Source organism: Bufo bufo, chromosome 8 (genome assembly GCF_905171765.1).
Source record: "Bufo bufo chromosome 8, aBufBuf1.1, whole genome shotgun sequence".
Taxonomy (NCBI): Eukaryota; Metazoa; Chordata; class Amphibia; order Anura; family Bufonidae; genus Bufo; species Bufo bufo.
Genome location: NC_053396.1, coordinates 194,052,629 through 194,074,060, shown reverse-complemented (window position 1 = coordinate 194,074,060; position 21,432 = coordinate 194,052,629). Strand labels below are relative to the sequence as shown.

Sequence of the window (21,432 nt, the reverse complement as noted above, 5' to 3'; positions counted from 1 at the left end):
ATCTTCCTGCAGAATCTACTGCTGGCAATCTCACTTTTGCAGTTGCGCCTGTAATTCGCAACTGAGGCGTACAGGTTTCAGAGACACGGCCGGCCAAGTTGTGTCCAAGTGTGAAGGGTGTCTTAACAGTATTCCCCTCACTGCAATATAGTCTGAATAGCTTAAGTAGCAGGAGACCTTACTGACTCCAACACTCAACCATGCAGATTCCTGAATCTTCTTGTCCCTTTCTCTCTTTCTTTCTTGAGAATAATGGTGAGGTGTTCCACTCAGTAGATAATCCTCGGAGAAGGTGATTCTCTGTGAGAAGGGAGCACATGGAGTTGCTTCCTCACTCATCTTTGCCGACTCCCAAGTCACTCTAACTAAACTAGGAGAGAATCCAGGATCCACACTGCTGCTTCCTGTAGGTCAGAGTTGGTTAACTCCATCACTTCCATACATTACCATACTTGGTATACAGAGCATAAAGTGACATTAAAAAACATGGCAAGCATTAAACAGCTAACAATTTGCTTTAAAAGTACTCCACAGCTCTGGGGTACTGCACTACTGCTATTGCTAATATTGCTACTACTGCTTGTACTATTACTACTACTTTTCATATTGTGACAAGCTATTCATGGGGATGTGATCAACAACCTGTGTCTCCACGGATGTTGTTAAACTACAACCTCCAGCATGCCAGACCACCTTTGGCTGCACTGTTTTATGTCTAGTGCAGGTCCGAAGGGGGAGGGCAGCATCGGACTGGCCCACAAGAGTACTAGAGGATTCTATTTTGGGCCCATGCTCTGATACCATAGAGGGCCCCAAAGGAAAAGAGAAATAATTGGAGCCATCCACTTGGTCTATTACTTTGAATCAAAACCTATTAGCTTTTATTGATGTTACAGGGTTTGGGCCTCAAGAATAATTTTCTCTGATGGGCCCATGGAACCGTAGTCCGACTTTGGGGGAGGGGCATGACTACTGGACTGAAGTCATGCTCCGCCCCCTCAGGCCCTGCACTAGGCATAACACAGTGTATACATTTTTCATGAAGTGTTCATTTAAGCCTCCTGGGAACTCTCCCAAAATCCTTAAAGGGGAAGTTGTCTGAGACAGTCGACACCTTCAAAGAGCGTATTAGAAAACTGGTTAAATAGCAATTCTTTAAAGTGATCCTCTGGTTCAAGAATCAAAATTCATAGTAACCAGGGAAGGAACAGAACACTTAGCCGGTGACCTTCTTGTTATCTGCAGATCCACCAGTTTCCAGGCTCCTCTTCTGTCATCCAAGATGGCCGCACCGCTTCTCAGACTATACTGTGCATTTGGTAGCCCAAGATACTTCCTGCTGTCCTGGGATTGGCCAGAAATGCTTACATGACCCCTGGGAACGCCCCAAATACACCCAGAAACGCCCACTTATTGGCTGGGTTATCGTAAACCGGGCCTGAATTTGCCGGGACTGTCTCTGAAAATTCGGGACAGTCCCTGAAAATTCGGAACAGATTGGCGACTATACAAGTGCATAGCATGCATGAAGTTTGAGATGTGGTGCCGCCATTTTGTATTTGTATTTATTTTTTACTTATTTTACTCAATTATGTAGCGTTGACATATTCCACAGCGCTTTATCATCATGGTACAAGAGGAGCCCGAGAATCGGCAAATCTGCAGCTGTTCGGCCTCAGTTTTTATGATTTCTTTTTTTTTCTTGAACCGGAGAGTCCCTTTAACATAAACTTATTGGAATTGATGTCTTTCGACATAGGAGCGTTTCGATACCCTTATACAGAGCGGCAGGAACTTCCATGTTCCCTGTGGTTGCCATGCAGATCAGTCAGCAGTTTTATTACGGGTGGCGGTGGTTCAGTGATTCAAACCACTGTCTTGCAAAACTGGGGTTCTGAGAGAAAGAGTTGTTCAATGCCCTGTATAGGTCATCAGTATCTGATCGGTGGGGGTCTGACTCCCGGCACCCCACTGATCAGCTGATTGAAGAAGCCGCGCCATACCTTGCATAGTGGCAGTGCTTGGTATTGTAGCTCCGTCCCGTTCACTTGAATGGGACTGAGCTGCACTGGGACCATGTGACTGATGACTGTGACGTCCTTGGCCTAGGAAGAGTCATGGCACCTACCTCTTCAAACAGCTGATTGGCAGGGCCGTGAGTGGGACCCCCACTAATCAGGTACCGATGACCGATCCTGAGGATAGGTCATCAGTACTAAACGTTTGGAAAACCCCTTTTAATGTCCGACTTACATAATAAGTACATGTAGCATCTCTGTAGTATTATGTCGTTACTACGCTGTTCTTATTAGTATTGTACAGTGTAGAAAAAAAAATTCTTCTGCAACCTGGAAACCATCAGCATGCTGGCTAGCAGCAGGGTGACGGATCTTCCCATAACTTACTGCAACTATTATTAATGCTCAGTTTAGTACTTTAATGCCATGCAAAGGTACTATGGACTTGTCTGCCTCAACCTGGGCATGGCCTTCCCGATCCAAGAGCCCCATAAGCACAAAATGGGGTGTGCCCTATGATACAGTCACCCCTGTTAGCCCCTTAATACCCCCTGAGGTCAAGCTCAGTAACAAATGAATACCCGAGGCTATGGAAATGCAACCGTTTGACAGCAATATGGCATCGCTTGTACGTTGCGGTGTAATCGCAGGATTATACCGCAGTGCATCCTTCGTGGAGACAAAAGACACAGACGACCGTATGAAAACCGCAATAATCCCCACTGTGCTAGTTTTTTTTTTCCATAGGGAAAAATGAAGGTCTTAGATTTTGGTCCACAATCCATTCTGGGCACTGAGAGTACCAACGCAAGCCAGGATTAGAATTTAAAAAAATTCTGTCAACAGATAACCTGCTTATTGATGGTTTCCATACGGGCAGTAGCAGTTTTCTTCTGCCAGCTATGAGAACATTTTGCAATAATAATATCAGATAAAAAAACGTAGAATCTGATTGATAGATAGATAATCGAATAACTGATATTAGATAGATAGATAGTTATATCGGAGCGGCTGCCAGGCTTGGTCTGAGAGAGCGATCTTCACTAGATGGAGGAGTAGGGGTTGTGAGGAGGAAGTTCTTTAAGGAGGGGATTCAAAAATTTTCTGTAGGGCCCAGTCATTTCTAGTCAGTCCACTGGGCGGATAGACAGAGATAGACAGACAGATTTCCTCTGGGTGAGGTCTTGTCTATGGCAGCAGTCTGCGGTGATGTTATTTACACAGGTGCTGAGGAGGCTGATGTCATTTACATGGATATCTGCAGAGAAGGAAATGTCTCACTGCTTTGTCTCCCTGACAACTCCTCACGTGTCACCACAAACATGGCCTGTAGCTGCGTCTGCTCCTCTCCTTCGAGGACACCTGTCCTCATTGTATATCACTGTAAGACAGTCTTCCAAGAACCGGTCCACCCAAAATGTTACACTGGGTGGAATCAGAGATATGGTTACCGGGTATAAATCATCCATGATCCAGATTCTCCTCCACGATGAGGACGAAGTTTAGATCAGAGAATTTCTTAAGATTGGGAATGTATGGGGTTAAAGGGACACTCTTCTAAAAATTAAGAACATGACTGGATCCCGGCAGAAGGAATGACTTTTTATTGACTTCTGATATTGATATGATATTTCTGGTTGTGTCCCCCCCAGATAGATCCACCAATATGGTGGACTCCATATTTCTCCACTAAGTGCTACGCAACCCAAGAGAAAAGCTTTAAAGGGTTCAGCCATTTTGTTGAGCCATAGAGTCTTAAACTCATTTAAATGGACCATACCTTTAACGCCCTCGAGATGGTATAGGATGGGTAGGCTCTCACATTCAAGATGTCACAGGTGCGCTGCAGAAGGGGCTAACTTTTGGCATCTTCTATGGGCCTGCACATACAGTACAGACCAAAGGTTTGGACACACCTTCTCATTCAAAGAGTTTTCTTTATTTTCATGACTATGAAAATTGTAGATTCACACTGAAGGCATCAAAACTATGAATTAACACATGTGGAATTATATACATAACAAACAAGTGTGAAACAACTGAAAATATGTCATATTCTAGGTTCTTCAAAGTAGCCACCTTTTGCTTTGATTACTGCTTTGCACACTCTTGGCATTCTCTTGATGAGCTTCAAGAGGTAGTCCCCTGAAATGGTTTTCACTTCACAGGTGTGCCCTGTCAGGTTTAATAAGTGGGATTTCTTGCCTTATAAATGGAGTTGGGACCATCAGTTGCGTTGAGGAGAAGTCAGGTGGATACACAGCTGATAGTCCTACTGAATATAGACTGTTAGAATTTGTATTATGGCAAGAAAAAAGCAGCTAAGTAAAGAAAAACTTGTGGCCATCATTACTTTAAGAAATGAAGGTCAGTCAGTCAGCCGAAAAATTGGTAAAACTTTGAAAATAAGGGCTATTTGACCATGAAGGAGAGTGATGGGGTGCTGCGCCAGATGACCTGGCCTCCACAGTCACCGGACCTGAACCCAATCGAGATGGTTTGGGGTGAGCTGGACCACAGAGTAAAGGCAAAAGGGCCAACAAGTGCTAAGCATCTCTGGGAACTCCTTCAAGACTGTTGGAAGACCATTTCAGGAGACTACCTCTTGAAGCTCATCAAGAGAATGCCAAGAGTGTGCAAAGCAGTAATTAAAGCAAAAGGTGGCTACTTTGAAGAACCTAGAATATGACATATTTTCAGTTGTTTCACACTTGTTTGTTATGAATATAATTCCACATGTGTTAATTCATAGTTTTGATGCCTTTATAGTCATGAAAATAAAGAAAACTCTTTGAATGAGAAGGTGTGTCCAAACTTTTGGTCTGTACTGTATATACAGGCATTTTGGAAGGAAATTACGGATTTCTTGTCTAACTTGCTGACTCTTCCCGTCCCTATGGATCCTATGATGTGCCTATTCGGTATTATGGCATATTCTGGTATTATACGCATTATACCAGAATATTCTTGAGGGAAGTCCTATTTTTGGCGCAGAAAGCCATTGCGATTAGGTGGATGGGTAATAAAACCCCCACCGTGAGTCAGTGGAGGGTTTTGGTGAATACGATAATTCCGTATGAAAACATAGTATTCAAAAATCGAGGGTGTTCCCCCAAGTTCCTAAAGGTCTGGGGATTGTGGTGCTCCTCTTCACAAACTCTGTATTCGGTTCATAGGTTCACTGACGCTTTAATTACTGCATCCAGATAGACCTTATATTGGTGACACGTTGTTCATGTGTGATCTGCTTTGTGTGATGCTCTTTCTGATTGAGACTGTAAAGATATGGTGCTGTACATGTCTTTTTCAGAATTTTTGGTTCTGTACAGTCGTTCTGTATGATCTGGTACTATATACTTGTTCAATAAAACGAATAAAAAAAAAAGGGACCATACCTACATGACCATGACACAGGAGGTCACTTTTACCAAGTAGTCAACCATAAATCCAGCCTTACATATGTTAGCTTTTGGCCAGATGCTTCTTTGGGTGAAAGCTATCAGCTATTACTCTCCTGAGGAAAGGCCACCAAATGGATGGGGATTCTCTACTGACAATAGGCAAACTGAATGGGGATGAATGATCGTATTTATGATTGTTCTTCTCCCTTTCAGTTTGCATCAACCTGTCTAAAAGGTCTTTTAAAAGAATTCCAATCAACTTGTAATACATCGATCGGTGCTCATTCTAGACTGAAATCAAAGGACCCATGGTGTGAAATGAGATACCAAAAATTAATATTTTTGGGGCGGAGAAGGGAAGAGAAATGGTGGAAAGGTTCAAAATTCAGCTTTCTCCATGTTGACTTTGAGGACATGGGAAAAGAGAACAAGACGACTGTCTACTGTCAAGCTTAAAGCTATTGGATATAACTTGTGTCTCCCATCGAGTTCTTAAAGGGGGTTTCGTGGACCCAGCGGGTCCTGCAAACCCACCTTTAACGTGTTGTGTCATCTCAAGCATTAGTGGCATATCGCTAGTATATGCCACCAATGTCTTATAGGTGCGGGTCCCATGGAGCCCGCAAAATGAAGGAGAATATATCTCGCATGCGCAGCCGCCCTCCATTCATTTCTATGGGAGTTCCAAAAATAGCCTTGGTTATTTTTGGAAGCCCCATAGAAATAAATGGGAAGTGCACCGCACAAGCGCAGCCACCGCTCAATTCACTTCTATGGGGCTGACGGAAATTGCCAAGCCAGAGCTCAACTATTTTCGGCAGTCCTATAACAATGAACGGAGGGCGGCTGCACATGTGCAGTCCATTCTCCTTCACTTTTCTCCTTCACTTTGCGAACTCCATTCTAGAGATAGGTGCGAGTCCCAAAGGTGCTGTGCTTGGTAAGCACGAAGAGGTCAATGGCGCACTCAGGAGTGCCGGTGCCTTCTCAAACAGCTGATCAGCAGGGGTCCCGGTGTCAGACCCCCACTGGTCAGATACTGATGACCTATCCTGAGGATAGCTCATCAGTCGTAAAATCCTGGAAAACCCCTTTAAACATATTACAATCTTTCTTCTACAGGCATATATTTAGTGTAATTAAGGTGGGTTTGCAGGACCCAATGGTTCCCGGAAAACCCCTTTACATTAACAATTCAGGATCAGGGTCTTCTGAAAATATATAGTTAAAGGAACACTCCAGGCAGAACTGATGTATAGTGTCTAGTTACAGGATCTCTGAGGGAGGAAGGCTGGTGGAGCATGACAAAGGGATTCAAAGAACCAAAGAGAATCCTTGTGTCATGCACTGCCGCCTCAAGTCCTCAGCTTTGCCTGGATGTTCCTGTAAGATCTCAAAGGCTGGATCCAAAATTTTAATGTTAGTTTCTGCCTCACGTCAGTGAATCAGCATGTTTAATGTTATTACATCAAGGGTATGATAAACTTGAGTCTCACATCTAATCTATCAGAGATTGTTGATCCAACATGTCTTGCTAAATCACATTATGTTTATTCATGCTTACATACGCATTTACTAAATTTCTAGATCCTTCTTCACGGGGATGGATTCACAAACTCTGTTCAAATGTCCATCTATAGCAAGTTCACTTAAGAAAACTAATTTTAAAAAGTTGGGGGTTGGTTACACCTATAGCGGGAAGGGGAATGAGCATAGGATATATACATCCACACCCATCACAATCAGCATCATCTAGGGAAATCTGCATGGTGCCCCACAGCAAAGATCAAACTGGGCACCTCATTAAAAATGGGTATTGCAACTGAGAACATAAGAACATGAGAGCCTGGTGTTCATTTATCCCTTCTATCTAAAACTCTTTGCCCAATTCCTTACCCCCTTATGTACTAACAGCATAGTTCCAGTGTTGAGGAAGGTCCTACACAGGTTCTCACCACCCAATAGCAATGGCGATGGAACCAACAAGAGCTTGGCCCCATCTCTCAAAAAACTAGCTTCATGGTATTCCACTACCGTAACCAAAGTTTAATGTTTTCTTCTTGTGTTGTCTTGATAATGTCAGGTACTCTTGGTGTCACCAGAGAGTATAACAATATATAATATAAAAGTTTATAAAAAAAAAAAAAAGAGCACTGGCTTCAGAAAAAGATTAGTCTTGAATTTTAGATTTAAGATGAGGTTGACTTCTGACACCAGATGTATATTAATATATCAACGTTCACATTTAGTAGCTCCAAAGATTAGCTTTAGATATTAAGCAGATCATTATTGTAAGTAGATACGACTGACCATTTGGTACCATATGTATCAGTCTTCAGTAGCGGGTGTACTTTGTTATGACCTTTAACATCTCCTGATATACTAAATTTGTGCTGTCTTATTGTCACCAGGCATTATACAAGTATACAATATAGGAACTGAAAAATGAACATTGACACCAGCTGTAAATTAGTTGTGAATTTGACCAGATATAGTTGACATAAGTTCTCACACCAGATGTACACTCACCTAAAGAATTATTAGGAACACCTGTTCTATTTCTCATTAATGCAATTATCTAGTCAACCAATCACATGGCAGTTGCTTCAATGCATTTAGGGGTGTGGTCCTGGTCAAGACAATCTCCTGAACTCCAAACTGAATGTCAGAATGGGAAAGAAAGGTGATTTAAGCAATTTTGAGCGTGGCATGGTTGTTGGTGCCAGACGGGCCGGTCTGAGTATTTCACAATCTGCTCAGTTTCTGGGAATTTCACGCACAACCATTTCTAGGGTTTACAAAGAATAGTGTGAAAAGGGAAAAACATCCAGTATGCGGCAGTCCTGTGGGCAAAAATGCCTTGTGGATGCTAGAGGTCAGAGGAGAATGGGGGACTGATTCAAGCTGATAGAAGAGCAACGTTGACTGAAATAACCACTCGTTACAACCGAGGTATGCAGCAAAGCATTTGTGAAGCCACAACACGCACAACCTTGAGGCGGATGGGCTACAACAGCAGAAGACCCCACCGGGTACCACTCATCTCCACTACAAATAGGAAAAAGAGGCTACAATTTGCACGAGCTCACCAAAATTGGACTGTTGAAGACTGGAAAAATGTTGCCTGGTCTGATGAGTCTCGATTTCTGTTGAGACATTCAAATGGTAGAATTTGGCGTAAACAGAATGAGAACATGTATCCATCCTCTGATGGCTACTTCCAGCAGGATAATGCACCATGTCACAAAGCTCGAATCATTTCAAATTGGTTTCTTGAACATGACAATGAGTTCACTGTACTAAAATGGCCCCCACAGTCACCAGATCTCAACCCAATAGAGCATCTTTGGGATGTGCTGGAACGGGAGCTTCGTGCCCTGGATGTGCATCCCTCAAATCTCCATCAACTGCAAGATGCTATCCTATCAATATGGGCCAACATTTCTAAAGAATGCTATCAGCACCTTGTTGAATCAATGCCACGTAGAATTGAGGCAGTTCTGAAGGCAAAAGGGGGTCCAACACCGTATTAGTATGGTGTTCCTAATAATTCTTTAGGTGAGTGTATATCAGTATATTGAAATTTACACCTAGAAGTTCCATAGCTAGCTTTGGATATTGAGCAGATCATAATTGTGAATAGATATGACTGAACTGCGAATTAGGGTCAACGATGAAATTAATTCCGGATATCAATACAACTTAATTTATATTTGGTACCATTTATATCAGTCGTCAGTAGCTGACGTAGTGTGTTACAACCCTTAACATCTCCTTAGCTATTAACGTTAGACTGTCTTAATGTCACTGTCACGGCTGTATGTGAGCAACAATAGTATACACAGTAAAAGAGCTACTGACCGGACCCAAACTAGGGAGGATAAAGGGTGACCCCTGTCAGACCCTCAAAGCTCTCCCTATGCTGCTAAAGCACATGCCCGGATCCAAATGGCGGAACGAGGCATGCCCACGTGCCTAAGACTGATGACCACTGTAACCCCTACAATAGTGGAAGGGGCACGGCCACCGGTGCCCTACTCAGTATATGGAGGGAACCGTGGCCACCTCAGATCCAGTCAGAAAATAATCAGGTACACAACAATGTCTGTACACTTAGCTGAAGGTGTTGCAGCCGCAGAGAAGACGGATCCAAGGACTGCTGGCAATATCCGGAGTGCTTGCTGCAGCAGAACACAGGTCCAGTGAACTGATAGCTACAAGTGAAGATACTAAAGCAAGAGCTACAACTGAAATGAGAACTATAATCCACGCCCTACAATAGGAGGAGGGGGAATATAAAGAGAGGGAAATGAAACGCATGAGGAACAGCTGGGAGGAAGGAAACCAAAAGTAAACAGAGCAGTGAGAACTCCTCCCAGCTCTAGTAGTGACATCAACACAGGGGTGGAGAAACAGAGCTGTGAGAACGTCCCAAAGCTCTGGTAGTGACAGTACCCCCCCCCCCTCTACGGGTGGACTCCGGACACCCAGGACCCACCTTCTCAGGATGAGCCCTATGAAATGCCCTGATGAGGCGAGTGGCTTTAATGTCCGACACCGGAACCCACATCCTCTCCTCAGGACCATAACCCTTCCAATGAACGAGGTACTGAAGAGAACCGCGGACAATGCGAGAGTCCACAATTCTGGAAACCTCAAACTCCAGATTGCCATCAACCAAAATCGGAGGAGGAGGCAAAGAGGAGGGTACCGTGGGCTGGACATATGGTTTTAAGAGAGATCTGTGAAATACATTATGTATCTTCCAAACCCGTGGAAGATCAAGACGGAAGGCAACAGGATTGATGACTGACAAGATTTTATAAGGCCCAATAAACTTGGGACCCAATTTCCAGGAGGGAACCTTCAGTTTAATATTTCTTGTAGACAACCACACCAGATCACCCACATTCAGGTCCGGACCAGGCACACGTCTCTTATCAGCCACACGCCTATACCTCTCACTTATCTTTTTAAGATTACTCTGAATCTTTTGCCAAATGGTAGACAAAGACGAGGAAAATCTCTCCTCCTCAGGTAAACCAGAAAGAGCCCCTCCCGAGAATGTCCCAAACTGCGGATGGAACCCATATGCACCAAAGAATGGTGACTTATCAGAAGATTCCTGACGACGGTTGTTCAGAGCAAACTCAGCAAGAGGGAGAAATGAACACCAATCCTCCTGGTTCTCTGCCACAAAACAGCGCAGCTATGTCTCCAGATTCTGATTGAGGTGCTCAGTCTGACCATTCGACTGCGGGTGAAAAGCAGAAGAGAAGGACAGCCGAACCCCCAGGCGAGAACAGAAAGCCTTCCAGAACCTGGACACAAACTGCGTGCCTCTATCGGAAACAATATCAGAGGGAATGCCGTGCAATTTAACAATATGGTCGACAAAAGCTTGCGCCAACCTTTTAGCATTGGGTAAACCAGGGAAAGGTACGAAATGAGCCATCTTGCTAAAACGGTCCACCACCACCAGGATCACCGACTTCCCCGAGGAACGAGGAAGATCCGTGATAAAGTCCATGGACAGGTGTGTCCAAGGACGGGAAGGTATGGGTAACGGGAGAAGGGAACCTGAAGGCCGTGAACGAGGGACCTTAGCGCGAGCGCACGTCTCACAAGCAGCCACAAAACCCTCCACCGACTTACGAAGAGCCGGCCACCAAAATCTCCGAGCAATGAGATCTACCGTGGCTCTACTCCCGGGGTGACCAGCAAGAACCGTATCATGATGCTCCTTAAAGAGTTTGTTACGTAGCTCAGGAGGCACGAACAACTTCCCAGAAGGACAACGGGCAGGTGCCTCAGTCTGGGCAGCCTGGACCTCGGCCTCCAAATCGGAATATAGAGCAGAAACAACTACCCCCTCCGCCAAAATGGGACCCGGGTCCTCGGAGTTTCCTCCTCCCGGAAAACAGCGAGAGAGAGCATCAGCCTTCACATTTTTGATCCCAGGTCGGGATGTAATGACAAAATTGAATCTGGAGAAGAACAGAGACCATCTGGCCTGTCTCGGATTCATACGCCTGGCCGACTCCAAGTATGCCAGATTCTTATGGTCGGTAAAAACGGTGATAGGGTGCCTGGCCCCCTCCAACCAATGGCGCCATTCCTCGAAAGCCAACTTGATGGCCAACAACTCCCTATCTCCCACATCATAGTTTCTCTCTGCCGGGGAGAGTTTTTTAGAGAAAAAGGCACAGGGTCGCCATTTGGCAGGAGAAGGGCCCTGGGACAAAACCGCACCCACACCCACCTCGGAAGCATCCACCTCAACAATATAAGGTAAGGAAACATCGGGATGCACCAAGACGGGAGCAGACGCAAAACTCTCTTTAATCTTAGAAAAGGCTGCAAGCGCCTCCTCCGACCAAGAGGAAAAATCCGCCCCCTTTTTTGTCATGTCAGTAAGGGGTTTGACAACAGAGGAATAATTCAAAATGAACTTTCTGTAATAGTTCGCAAAACCCAGAAAGCGCATCAATGCCTTCTGATTCTCAGGAAGCTCCCACTCAAGTACAGCACGGACCTTCTCCGGATCCATGCGAAAACCAGAAGCAGAGAGGAGAAAACCCAGAAATTGAATCTCCGATACCATAAAAAGACATTTCTCCAGCTTGGCGTACAATTTATTTTCCCGCAGAATCTGCAGAACCTGAAAAAGATGATCCTGATGGGTCTGAACATCAGGGGAAAAAATCTAAATATCATCAAGATACACCAATACAAATTTCCCCATTAAATGGTAGAAAATACTATTAACAAAATGCTGAAAGACGGCCGGAGCATTCATCAGGCCGAAAGGCATAACGAGATTCTCGAAATGCCCGTTAGGGGTATTAAAGGCCGTTTTCCATTCATCCCCCTCTCTGACCCTGACCAGGTTGTACGCGCCTCTCAAATCCAATTTGGAAAACACCTTGGCCCCAACAATTTGGTTGAAGAGGTCCGGGATCAGAGGAAGGGGATAGGGATAGCGAATCGTGATACGGTTCAGCTCCCTAAAATCTAGGCAAGGTCTCAGAGAGCCATCTTTTTTTTTAACAAAAAAAAAACCCGCGGGCACAGGTGACTTTGAGGGACGAATATGCCCCTTCTCGAGACTCTCGGAGATATAAGTTCGCATTGCGATTCTTTCCGGTTGTGAGAGATTGTAGAGGCGTGCTTTTGGCAGCTTGGCGCCGGTAATGAGGTTAATGGGACAGTCAAACTCCCGGTGAGGAGGTAGCTCCTGAACACCGCTCTCGGAAAACACGTCCGAGAAATCTGAGAGAAATGATGGCACCGTTTTAGTAGACACCTCTGCAAAAGTCGCTGTGAGACAATTCTCTCAACAAAAGTCACTCCACTCATTTATTTGCCTTCCTTGCCAATCAATAGTGGGGTTATGTCTAGTGAGCCAGGGTAACCCCAAAACTAGAGGAGAAGGCAATCCGTTAAGGACAAAACAAGATATATCCTCCACATGAGTGTCACCTACAGCTAGCCGGATATTGTGAACAATGCCCTTCAGAGATCTCTGTGAGAGTGGAGCAGAGTCAATAGCAAAAACAGGTATATCCTTTTCTAATGTGCAAACCTGAAAACCATGCATGGCTACAAATTGAGTGTCAATAAGATTGACGGCCACTCCACTATCGACAAAAATCTCACAAGAAATGACTTTGCTCTCTAGCGCCACCCTGGCAGACAGGAGAAAACGGGAACTGCAGGAACTTTGCCCAAAGTAGCAGATGAAGCAGAATTTGATGATTTACCTTTTGAGGTTTTTCTCTTATTATCGCTCTTAGTACAGTTCAAGAATCTCCTAGACGGACAAACATTTGCCAAATGACCTATGCCCCCACAACAAAAACACACCATACTCTGAGGACTAAATCCTCTTTTATCAGGGGCAAGTCGACCTAGCTGCATGGGCTCCTCCTCAGAGCGGAGCGAGACAGGATGAAGCCCCTGCACACTGAATGAGTCCGCACCACTGCCCCTAGACTGACAATGGCTGGACAGAGAGGTCTCGTTTCTTTCTCTTAGACGCCTGTCAAGGCAGACTCTAAGGACGTTGGTCTCTCATGGAAAGCAAACGCATCTTTCAATCTCTCTGAGAGACCATGACAGAACTGACTCCGGAGTGCAGCATCATTCCAACCCGAATCAGCTGCCCATCTCCGAAATTCAGAACAATAAAGCTCCGCAGACAGTTTGTTCTGGCATAAAACACGTAAGTTAGATTCGGCCAGAGCAACACGATCCGGGTCATCATAAATCTGCCCCAGGGCCACAAAAAATCTTTCCACGGATCGAAGGGAGGGATCCCCTGATGGCAGCGAAAAAGCCCAAGTCTGAGCGTTACCCCTGAGCAGGGAGATGACAATCCTCACCCTCTGCTCCTCCTTACCAGAGGAGTGGGGACACAAGCAAAAATGGAGTTTGCATGCCTCTCTGAAGCCAACAAAATTCTCACTGCCCCCGGAGAACGTTTCCGGAAGTGAGACCTTTGGCTCGCAACAGATCCGCTACTTCCAAAGAAAGACCCTGCATGCGGTCAACCAGGCCAGATAGCGGATCCATGTCAAAAAAGGACGGTTTTGGTGGATTATAATGTCACGGCTGTATGTGAGCAACAATAGTATACACAGTAAAAGAGCTACTGACCGGACCCAAATTAGGGAGGATAAAGGGTGACCCCTGTCAGACCCTCAAAGCTCTCCCTATGCTGCTAAAGCACATGCCCGGATCCAAATGGCGGAACGAGGCATGCCCACGTGCCTAAGACTGATGACCACTGTAACCCCTACAATAGTGGAAGGGGCACGGCCACCGGTGCCCTCCTCAGTATATGGAGGGAACCGTGGCCACCTCAGATCCAGTCAGAAAATAATCAGGTACACAACAATGTCTGTACACTTAGCTGAAGGTGTTGCAGCCGCAGAGAAGACGGATCCAAGGACAGCTGGCAATATCCGGAGTGCTTGCTGCAGCAGAACACAGGTCCAGTGAACTGATAGCTACAAGTGAAGATACTAAAGCAATAGCTACAACTGAAATGAGAACTATAATCCACGCCCTACAATAGGAGGAGGGGTGATATAAAGAGAGGGAAATTAAACGCATGAGGAACAGCTGGGAGGAAGGAAACCAAAAGTAAACAGAGCAGTAAGAACTCCTCCCAGCTCTAGTAGTGACATCAACACAGGGGTGGAGAAACAGAGCTGTGAGAACGTCCCAAAGCTCTGGTAGTGACAGTCACCAGATGATATAGCAGAATATAATATGGAAGTTAAAAAAAAAAAGGAACACTGACACCAGCTATAGATTAGTCCTGAATGTTTTACTTCAGATGTGGTTGACTTGATGACTTAAGTTCGGACACCAGATGTATATCACTATATTGATGTTTACACCTAGTGGTTCCAGAGCTAGCTTCAGATATTGAGCATATCATTATTGTGAATAAATATGACTGAACTTTGCATTAACACCAACTATGAAATTAATATCGGATATATAGATGCAACTTAATTTATATTTGGTACCATATATATCAGTCTACAGTAGTTGGCGTACTGTGTTACGGCCTTTAACATCTCCTTAGATACTAACTTTAGGTTGTCTTATTGTCACCAGACGATATAGCAACCTATAATATAGGAACTGAAAAATGAATCACACTGAATCAGCTATAGATTAGTGTTGAATTTTTGACTTCTGCTATGCTTGACTTCTGACACCAGATGTATATCAGTATATTGACGTTTACTCCTAGGCTTTCCATAGCTAGCTTTAGATATTGAGCATATCTTTATTGTGAGTAGATATGACTGAATTTAGTATTGGCACCAACTATGAAATTAGCCCTGGATATATTTTATATATTACTATGATCAAGGTATATACATATATATATCAGTCTTTAGTAGCTGGGGTAGTGTGTTAGGACCTCATCTGCTTAGATACTTTACATTTTGTGGATGCAGCCGCCCCTGGACCTGAGTGCTCAAAGGCCTTTGTGGCACATACAAGAATGGTATTATCAATTAGTGGAAAAATAGTTAAGGGTGCTATATATATGGTGTAAGAAGGCCCTTGTGCAGTGGCGTACATAGAGAAGTAAGGGCCCCATAGCAAGGATCAAACCAGGCCCCCCACACAGGACAGAAGGGTTTCTGACTAAACCCTTTTCAATGACCCTTGGGCCATTTTTTCCACTGCCTCATTTGCTAAAAGTTGTTTCTTTAGAGGGTAGAATCCTGACCAAGTTTTCACCTCCAGTAGAAGAGGAGATCATCCCAACTAAGACTGGGCCCCCCAGCAGTCACATGGTCTGCCGCTAAGGTAGTTACACCTCTGCCCTTGTAGCTGCCCTCCTATGTCCTGTCACATTCCCAAGTCCATAAATAGTGCACTGCAGGCATCTACGCCACAATAAAACAGGATTTGGGGGGTACTCTCTCTCCTTATGCAGAGAGCGCCTTAATTGGCAAGAAAGGGATGCAAATGAGCTCTTAACAAGCTCTGCCTCTAATGCCACGAGATGTAAGGCAGCTATTGTATAAGTCAATGTTCAACCATTTAAATAGGCCTTGAGACTTGACTTGGATATTAAATAAGCCAGCAACTCATCTGCAGACAGCTGTTTTGGGGTGATTGCCCCTCATCAGTGCAGAGTAGAGAGTACTGGCTTACTAGGTGAGAGGCCTAAATCAGGATTTCAAGGGGGGGGTACAAGCTCATTTGCATCCCTTTCTTCCCAGAATTCCGGAAGACAGTGTATGGCCTATAAGTCTCCCCACGTAGATTAAGGCGCTCTCTCCCCAAGGAGGGATAGTACACCCCAAATCCTGACTTAGTAATAAAACATATGTAAAGCAGTACATAAAATGTGCTGCGTTTGTGAAAACTACTCTCTAAATGGACACAGTGGAGAGCAGGAGGCTGTCCTATGGTTCAGCCATTGTGTTTATATATTTCTACAAGAGGCCCTATTGACCCTGTCTTGTCTTAAATGCTCCTGTTCCTTTTCATATATTATCGAGGACATCTTGGCTCTCAATTTTGCACACGCCGTGAAATAAAACATTGGGATCCTATGATGCAGAGGCGTAACTTGAAGCTCCTGGGCCCCAGTGCCTAATCTGTATCGGAGCCCCCACTCTACCAAGTGCCATTTATAATATCCTCCTATGTAGTAAAGGAGCCTTTGGGGCCCCCTCAGACCCAGGTGCAACTGCTTCCTCTGCACCCTTAAAGCTATGGGTCTTCTTCATATCATAGTTGCCCCCCTATAAGCGGTTACCCCTACACCATTCCCCCACATCCCCAGACAAGAAAAAAGACTTTGATTATGCAAATTTACCTTTTATTAGCTTCATTTATTTCACTTAAGTGATTACAAACTTATTTTTTTGACAAATATATATTATTTTCCAAATAATACAAAAAAAGATAAATAGATATAAAATTTATTTGGTAATAAATAGCACATAAATAGATACATGTGTTAGAAGATACACACTTTTGGATTACTATGATCAAGGTATTAATTACTACTGGATTTTTTTGCTGATATTTCCCATAAAGCACCTGATTTTAACTCCTGTATTAGCCATCCTGTGAGGTATAAGGCACAACTGTAAAGATCCTAGAGATGGGAGTACTAAAATGCATTGCGGATGGGTGTCATAATACCCGGCAGCAAAAACGAGAAGAGTCACTTGGTATATAGGACTTTGCGGCATTGGATTTCACTCTTAGGCACAGAATGGGTGCCGGTTATGCATGGTATTGACCAATCAGATGTCGCCTGAATTCGAATGAATTCTTACACTTGATTGGCCAATTATGGGTATATCTCATCCAGAGTACAACAACCCAGGCCTTACTTATTAATGGTGGAGGAGGTCCAGCCTGTAGAGACAACACTACAGATCTTGACGTCTATCCAGAGACACGAGTAGGAGCTATGGGCATCATATAAAAAGATCATGGGAAAGAGGACGCTACTTGAACGTCAAGTGTGGTGCCATGTAATGAAGAGTATACACAGCGTAGTGTATCTTACCCATGTAGTAGTGTATCTGTATAATACACAATGATATTGCAATATTATCGTATTGCATTATAACCCTGCAATGCATTGCAGTACTTCCAGAAGAGTACATATTTTGGAGTTCACAGGAGTAAAAAAGTCAGGATTTTTTTCACAATTGGGATACTGGTCCACTCTTGGTCCCGTTCTTCCAAAGTTTAAGTCCAGCCCAAACTATGGTAGACGAGACTAGGGGGCAGTAAACATGCTATACACCTTGTTTTGCTACATGAATTCAGAGCTTAATCCCAATCTACAATACACAGCAAGTAGTAGGGTAGGCCCTTACATAAGAAAATGCACCAGTCATCTCTGGAACCTTACAAGACTCCAGATCTGCTTAGGCCAACAATAGATTTTTTTTGGAAAAGGGGGGTTTCCATATGTGCAAAAAAAGTCTTGTCTATTGAGGCTACTTTGAAGCCTTCACCCCAAACTATGTAAAGCCCTGAGAATCAACGAAAGGCACTTGATTAAAGTTCTTCCTCTGACGGTAGCTGTAACTTCACAGAACGGTCCTGATGCTGGTCTGACAGCAGGGCTGAAATTAAAATTTGTTCTAATGCTTTTCTCTATTTTCCATTCCTCAATCAGAGACGGATAGCCTATGGAAGATAGGCAATCGCTTGTTGGTGGCCACTTGACTTGGCACCTCAAATACTGGAGACTCTGAGCCACTGCTGTAACACTCATTTTCGGTCAAGGAACTGGAAGAAGGTGAGCGAAGGAGTTGATAGTTGGTGAAAGGGTCCTGAACAAGATTCCCGGCTCTGGAGCAACGGCATGAGCAACAACGAGTACCGGACTCCATTGCTTTGAGTGAAGACACATGGCTTCTGGTCTCAGAAGGCACAGGAGAGAAAATTGAATCACTTGGAGGAGGGGATACTGATGCAGCTCTGGTGAACGAAGCAGGATCTGGGAAACCTGGTGGTGGAGGAGAGGCTCTTCTGACAGGTACACCACTGTAGCTGAGGCTCTGGCGTAGAATTTGCTGAGAACCAGGACCTTGCTCAGCTGGGTGGTGAATAAAATTGCAACGGGACCCATATGGGCACTCTCCATACAGGTGGAACTTATGGCAATACTCTGTTTTGTATTTTGGATGGCGGTTTGGCTCTCTTAGCTCGCCTTGCCCATGAGCAAACTGACATTTGGAGCCATATTTACAGGTGCCCGTTTCAGAGAAGGTACGACAGAGTTCTGTCTTGTAGCGAGGTGATGGAGCAGGAAGAGAAGGCAGAGGACTTTTCAGAGGAGGGAACCCCGGTGGTGGTGGAGGTAGTGCTGTTCGAGGCCCTTCGGTAAGGCTGATAGACCGATCTGCTCTGAAAGGAACGCGAGGAGACTCAAAATTCCAACGAGAAATCCATTTTGTTTCATCATAGACTTCAGGGGTACAAGAATGTCTTCTCTTGGGGTTGGCGAAGATGTTGTCATTGGTGCTCTCTACTTCTTCTGACAAGTTCAAGTTGCGGAGGTTCTAGGGGTTTACAGAATGCAAATAATTTAGGATGACAGCAAGGCCCAACCCAACAATTTTCAATGCAGTAAGCCTTAAGCATGCATATTTAACTATGGTAAATCTTGACAACACAACAAGAAAAGCAAGTTCTCTTGTTCCCACAAGACCAGAAGGTGCTTCATGCAGTAAATATGTGTCCTGCATAAATAGGTGTTGCAAACTATATGACTTTATTTGTTTGGGCCATAGACAGCAAAAGAGTAGTCAAATAGTTTCAGCTGCGCTCTCGAACAGGAAGTCTGATTCTCATTCTCTATCATATATACAGGTGAAACGCAAAAAATTAGAATATCGTGCAAAAGTCCATTTATTTCAGTAATGCAAATTGAAAGGAAATGCATTAATGTAGCTTAAAAGTAGAATTTTGTGAAAAGGTTCAATATTCTAGGCTCAAAGTGTCACACTCTAGTCAGCTAACTAACCCATACCCCCTGAGCCAAGGGTACCTCAAAATTGTGAGTTTGGGGTTTCATAAGCTATAAGCCATAATCATCCAAATTATAACAAATAAAGGCTTGAAATATCTCGCTTTGCATGTGATGAGTCTATCTCATGTGTTAGTTTCACCCTTTAAGTTGCATTACTGAAATAAATGAACTTTGCACGATATTCAAATTTTTCGAGTTTCACCTGTATGTATATAAAGTAGAAAGACAAGCAGCAGCTCGCCAGACAAGCAAAGTCGTTTCTGACTTTGAAGGGCCTGGGGCAAAAACACAACGTACTCATGAAACAGAAAAAACTGCAGGAAATTAAAAAACTCAGGGAGATTGAAAGTCATGAGGTATGAAGGACAGAGGGGTAGTAAGGGCTGGTAGGACCGAAGGGTAGTCAAGTACAAGAACAAGGAAACAGAAGGTTAAGAGTTAAGTAGAAGGTATGAGTCACAGCAAGTTATGAGGACTGACTGATAGGGAGGCTTGAGGACTGACAACAGATAAGGTTTTATGTGATAGGAAGGTCCAAGGTCTGGAATCAGGCAATAAAAGTGACAAAGTTCAAAAGACATTGAGGAACCAGACTTATGTGGCAGATATAAGGGTGGGGACAGCACAGTTGAGAAGACAAACTTTGAGATGTGAGGCATGACTGACTGGAATGCAAAGGTCTAAGAGCTCTGAAGGGCTGCCCACCAACATAAGCAATGACACATATGACACAAAGTGACAGGTCCAGCATCAGTGTGACCAAGAGACATGGACAGGACAAAAGACTGAGGTCAGTCCAGTTCAGTTGTCAAGACTGGTTTCAGCTCTTGTCATAAACATGTCCCTGGTTACATGAGTCACAAGATATACTGCAATACAAGTACCTCTGGGTCTTCTACACACTGAGCACAAATTACGCCATCTAGAAACAAAGCTTTATTGTATTCAATGAGTGGAGAACCGTGGGAGCAGATTATCATAAACTTCGGGACATGAATAGTCCAAATTCTATGAAGATATTAGCGTCATCCAAAGCCAAAACCAGAACTTATCCCATCTCACAACCTTATAAACTACCAGAGAACACGTCAGCTATCTTAGCACCTACTCTGAAGGCCTTTTCCACACTCGGCGATTGAGACCTTGATTCCATCACTTCCAGATCCCCCCAAAGACAACCGTCCCTTGACCTTCACGTCACCTCTATATCTGGTCTATCTCTGGGTCCCAATCTATACTTAGCCCCCTTTGTGTCCCTGTGTAAAATCCCACCCCGTCAGTCCCGAACGCAAACATAGCAACAAAGGTACAATACTGTATACAACAAATAAAGGCGCAAAATATTTTTGAAGAAATTGTAACCTTCAGTCATTGTAGAGTTATCTCTACCTACTTCACAGAAAGGACCCTACCCTCCCGGACCCAAAAATTTCTACCCAAGGTCTCACCTGATAGATTGTTTGTATATCCAGCATTGTGGACATAATGATCCAAAAATAAGTGCAAGCTCCTACACCCAGTGATTCCTTCAAGCAGTCAGTGCAGTACTGAGCCTTGAGCCGCCTCCCTTATAAACCTCCCTTGCACCGCCTACTGTTGAGGTCATAAGGGTGAAGTCCAAAGGGGGGGGGGGGAGGCGTTAGCTAATCTCTCTGTCAGGAAAACAAGTCAGCCTCAAGCCAAGATCACATTAGGAGGAGAAGGGAGGGAGAAAAAAAAAAGCAAATAGAAGTGGAGAAGGAATGCGAAGAGGGCAGGAGAGAGAAACTAAGGAGAAAGAAACCAAGAAGAGGAGAAGGAAAGCGAGGCAGGGAACAGAAGAACACAAGGGATTAGGTTTACTGAGAAGTGCCTAAAGTATGAGACAATGCTAGGGGTTATACATCAAGAGTGGTTTCTTATAGGGCACATTTGTTTTGGCAATAAAATCTGGATATTTGTATTGACGGTAAAACCTGCCCTAAAATCT

The 21,432-nt window shown here is 44.2% G+C and overlaps 1 protein-coding gene across 1 annotated transcript; it reads right to left on the bottom strand.

The window, feature by feature from the left end:
* Positions 1-16,759: 16,759 nt before the first annotated feature.
* ZFP36 (ZFP36 ring finger protein) lies at positions 16,760-21,044 on the bottom strand. Its single transcript, XM_040406494.1, has 2 exons — positions 20,912-21,044; positions 16,760-18,993 (listed from the first exon to the last, which is right to left on the bottom strand). The coding sequence occupies exons 1-2, from the start codon at positions 20,945-20,947 to the stop codon at positions 18,097-18,099; spliced, it is 933 nt and encodes a 310-aa protein (XP_040262428.1). The 5' UTR covers positions 20,948-21,044; the 3' UTR covers positions 16,760-18,096.
* Between the last annotated feature and the right edge of the window lie 388 nt (positions 21,045-21,432).

Coding starts and splice junctions, on each gene's coding strand:
- ZFP36 (XM_040406494.1), bottom strand. CDS start 20,947: ATGTCCACAATGCTGGATATACAAACAATCTATCAG. Junction 18,994..20,911: donor ATATACAAACAATCTATCAG/GTGAGACCTTGG, acceptor GTAAACCCCTAG/AACCTCCGCAACTTGAACTT.